This window comes from Cololabis saira, chromosome 1 (assembly GCF_033807715.1).
Source record: "Cololabis saira isolate AMF1-May2022 chromosome 1, fColSai1.1, whole genome shotgun sequence".
NCBI lineage: Eukaryota > Metazoa > Chordata > Actinopteri > Beloniformes > Belonidae > Cololabis > Cololabis saira.
In genome coordinates this window covers 54,522,020-54,526,252 of record NC_084587.1, presented here as the reverse complement: position 1 = coordinate 54,526,252, position 4,233 = coordinate 54,522,020, and the positions used below count along the sequence as shown (strand labels likewise).

The window sequence follows — 4,233 nt, the reverse complement described above, 5'->3', positions numbered from 1 at the left end:
TGATAATAATAATAATAGTAATATTAATAATAATAGCAATAATAATGATAATAATAATAATGATAGCCCTGAAAACAGAAAGTGAAAAGATGCTAAAGAAACCGACAAAACCAATTTATGTTGTCATTTCATCTCATGCATGTGTACATTCTTCTTTGTTTGCTTATTGTGTTTCTAAATATGTGTCAATTACCTTTGCTTTAAATAATATCTTGTATGCTTTTATTGAGTTTGCTAGTTTAAGGTCGTTGTGTAATGAGTACTAGAAAACAGAAGGGCTAATACAGTATTTAACTTTTTTACTTGAAAGCTTCAGGAAGCGACCGCACGAGAGAAAAGGGGCCACTCCTAAAGCGTGGTGCAGTGCATAGATGGCGGGGGGATATGGACTGGCCTGAAAAAAGAAATTCTGTCAAAAATATTTTTTTTGCTTTAATCCCTGTCTCCCTCTCCTCTTCCAGCTGTTTCCTGTCATCATCGAGACAATTCTTTGTTAATGTTAAATTTTTATTGCTTTCTTCCAATTTTCCTTGCAGCTGCTGCAGCGTTTCCTCCTTCGTCTGGAGGTCTTGAAGGTCTTCCTTCATTTCAATCTTCATCTCATTCATTTCTCTTTTCTCCAGTTGCAGTTTCTCCCTCTCCTCTTCCAGCTGTTTCCTGTCATCCTCCACTTTTCTTACCTGCAGCTGCAGATGATTTTTTTCTAATTGTAATTGTTGCTTGGTTTCCTCTACGTTTACCTTGGATTGCTCTGTTATAGATTTCTGCATCTCCAAGGTTTTCTTCTCTTCTTCCATGGATTTCTGTTCCTCCTTTAATTGTCAGGATTGCTGCAGCAGCGTTTCCTTCTCTCTCTGTAGTTCTTGGAGACCTTTATCCATTTCAATCTTCATCTCATTCATTTGTCTTTTCTCCTGCTCTAATGTCTCCCTCTCCTCTTCCAGTTGTTTCCTGTCATCATCCAGTTTTTTCACCTGTGTCTGAAGACTATTCTTTACTAATGTTAAATGTTTTGAGGATTTCTCCAATATTAGAATAGATTGGTCTGTTACAGATTTCAGCATCTCCAAGGTTTTCTTTTCTTCTTCCATGGATTTCTGTTCCTCCTTTAAATGTAAGGATTGCTGCAGCAGCGTTTCCTTCTCTGTCTGTAGTTCTTGGAGACCTTTATCCATTTCAATCTTCATCTCATTCATTTCTCTTTTCTCCAGCTGCAGTTTCTCCCTCTCCTCTTCCAGTTGTTTCCTGTCATCATCCAGTTTTTTCACCTGTGTCGGAAGACTATTCTTTACTAATGTTAAATGTTTCGAGGATTCCTCCAATATTAGAATAGATTGCTCTGTTACAGATTTCAGCATCTCCAAGGTTTTCTTCTCTTCTTCCATGGATTTCTGTTCCTCCTTTAAATGTAAGGATTGCTGCAGCAGCGTTTCCTTCTCTGTCAGGAGGTCTTGAAGGTCTTCCTTCATTTCAATCTTCATCCCATTCATTTGTCTTTTCTCCTGCTCTAATGTCTCCCTCTCCTCTTCCAGTTGTTTCCTGTCATCCCCCAGTTTTTTCACCTGTGTCTGAAGACTATTCCTTACTAATGTTAAATGTTTCCAGGATTCCTCCAATTTTAGACGAGATTGCTCTGTTATAAATATCGCCATCTCCAAGGTTTTCTTCTCTTCTTCCATGGATTTCTGTTCCTCCTTTAAATGTAAGGATTGCTGCAGCAGCGTTTCCTTCTCTGTCTGTAGTTCTTGGAGACCTTTATCCATTTCAATCTTCATCTCATTCATTTCTCTTTTCTCCAGTTGCAGTTTCTCCCTCTCCTCTTCCAGTTGTTTCCTGTCATCCCCCAGTTTTTTCCCCTGTGTCTGAAGACTATTCCTTACTAATGTTAAATGTTTCGAGGATTCCTCCAATTTTAGACGAGCTTGCTCTGTTATAAATATCGCCATCTCCAAGGTTTTCTTCTCTTCTTCCATGGATTTCTGTTCCTCCTTTAATTGTAAGGATTGCTGCAGCAGCGTTTCCTTCTCTGTCTGGAGGTCTTGAAGGTCTTCCTTCATTTCAATCTTCATCTCATTCATTTGTCTTTTCTCCTGCTCTAATGTCTCCCTCTCCTCTTCCAGCTGTTTCCTGTCATCCTCCACTTTTCTTGCCTGCAGCTGCAGATGATTAGTTTCCAATTGTAATTGTTGCTTGGTTTCCTCCACGTTTACCTTGGATTGCTCTGTTATAGATTTCTGCATCTCCAAGGTTTTCTTCTCTTCTTCCATGGATTTCTGTTCTTCCTTTAAATGTAAGGATTGCTGCAGCAGCGTTTCCTTCTCTGTCAGGAGGTCTTGAAGGTCTTCCTTCATTTCAATCTTCATCCCATTCATTTGTCTTTTCTCCTGCTCTAATGTCTCCCTCTCCTCTTCCAGTTGTTTCCTGTCATCCCCCAGTTTTTTCACCTGTGTCTGAAGACTATTCCTTACTAATGTTAAATGTTTCCAGGATTCCTCCAATTTTAGACGAGATTGCTCTGTTATAAATATCGCCATCTCCAAGGTTTTCTTCTCTTCTTCCATGGATTTCTGTTCCTCCTTTAAATGTAAGGATTGCTGCAGCAGCGTTTCCTTCTCTGTCTGTAGTTCTTGGAGACCTTTATCCATTTCAATCTTCATCTCATTCATTTCTCTTTTCTCCAGTTGCAGTTTCTCCCTCTCCTCTTCCAGCTGTTTCCTGTCATCCTCCACTTTTCTTACCTGCAGCTGCAGATGATTAGTTTCCAATTGTAATTGTTGCTTGGTTTCCTCCCCGTTTACCTTGGATTGCTCTGTTATAGATTTCTGCATCTCCAAAGTTTTCTTCTCTTCTTCCATGGATTTCTGTTCCTCCTTTAATTGTAAGGATTGCTGCAGCAGCGTTTCCTTCTCTGTCTGGAGGTCTTGAAGGTCTTCCTTCATTTCAATCTTCATCCCATTCATTTCTCTTTTCTCCAGCTGCAGTTTCTCCCTCTCCTCTTCCAGTTGTTTCCTGTCATCCCCCAGTTTTTTCCCCTGTGTCTGTAGACTATTCCTTACTAATGTTAAATGTTTCGAGGATTCCTCCAATTTTAGACGAGCTTGATCTGTTATAAATATCGCCATCTCCAAGGTTTTCTTCTCTTCTTCCATGGATTTCTGATCCTCCTTTAAATGTAAAGATTGCTGCAGCAGCGTTTCCTTCTCTGTCTGTAGTTCTTGGAGACCTTTATCCATTTCAATCTTCATCTCATTCATTTCTCTTTTCTCCAGTTGCAGTTTCTCCCTCTCCTCTTCCAGCTGTTTCCTGTCATCCTCCACTTTTCTTACCTGCAGCTGCAGATTATTTTTTTCTAATTGTAATTGTTGCTTGGTTTCCTCCACGTTTACCTTGGATTGCTCTGTTATAGATTTCTGCATCTCCAAGGTTTTCTTCTCTTCTTCCATGGATTTCTGTTCCTCCTTTAAATGTAAGGATTGCTGCAGCAGGGTTTCCTTCTCTGTCTGTAGTTCTTGGAGATCTTTTTCCATTTTGATCTTCGTCTCATTGATTTGTCTTTTCTCCATTTCAAATTTTTCCTTTTGCTCCTCCAGTTGTGTCTTGTCATTCTCCATTTCTTTTACCTGTCGCTGCAGACTTTCATTTTTAACTATTAGTTCCTTATTTATTTCCTCTTCTTTTACTTTAGATTGCTGCATGAGAGCTTTCTCCATTTCAATGGTTTCATTCACCTCTTCAAATCGTTTCTTTTCCTCTTCTAGTTCTTCACGGTCTTCCTGCAGTTTCTCTTTAATGTCACATAATTGTTTTTGTTCTCGTTCCAGTTTGTTCCAGCCCTCTTTCAGTTCTTTCTGTTGTGCCTCTAAATCCATGACCTGCTGCCGCAGCCTCTTTTTCTGGGACTTAGTTTTTTTACAAGATGCTTCAATTTCTTCCTCAATAAAGTACAACTCACTTTTCTTCAGATCCAGTTTTTGGGACCTGGATTCCAGGTCTTTTGATGATTGCAGCATTTCTATTTCTCTCTGATGTTCTATTTTTGCTTTCACAAGTTCATCTTTCTCAAGGTCCAACCTTTTATTCTGCTCTAACAAATCAATTTCCTCTTGATCATTCTCCCGTTTAATTCGTTCAATATCTCTTTTTGTCTTTTCAAGTAATTTATGTTTTTCCTCCAAGTCAGTGGATTGCTGCTGCAAATTTTGTCTAGAAGTCATTTCTGTGGTCAAGTTAAGG

General features: G+C 39.2%; 1 protein-coding gene across 1 annotated transcript; it reads right to left on the bottom strand.

Annotated features, from left to right (window-relative positions):
• Window positions 1–821: 821 nt before the first annotated feature.
• On the bottom strand, window positions 822–4,010 carry LOC133444445 (trichohyalin-like). The gene has a single exon (XM_061722276.1). It carries the CDS (start codon window positions 4,008–4,010, stop codon window positions 822–824), a length of 3,189 nt encoding a protein of 1,062 aa, XP_061578260.1.
• Between the last annotated feature and the right edge of the window lie 223 nt (window positions 4,011–4,233).

What these genes read in the sequence shown, in the direction of transcription:
- LOC133444445 (XM_061722276.1), bottom strand. Translation starts at nt 4,010, where the DNA reads ATGCTGCAATCATCAAAAGACCTGGAATCCAGGTCCCAAAAACTGGAT.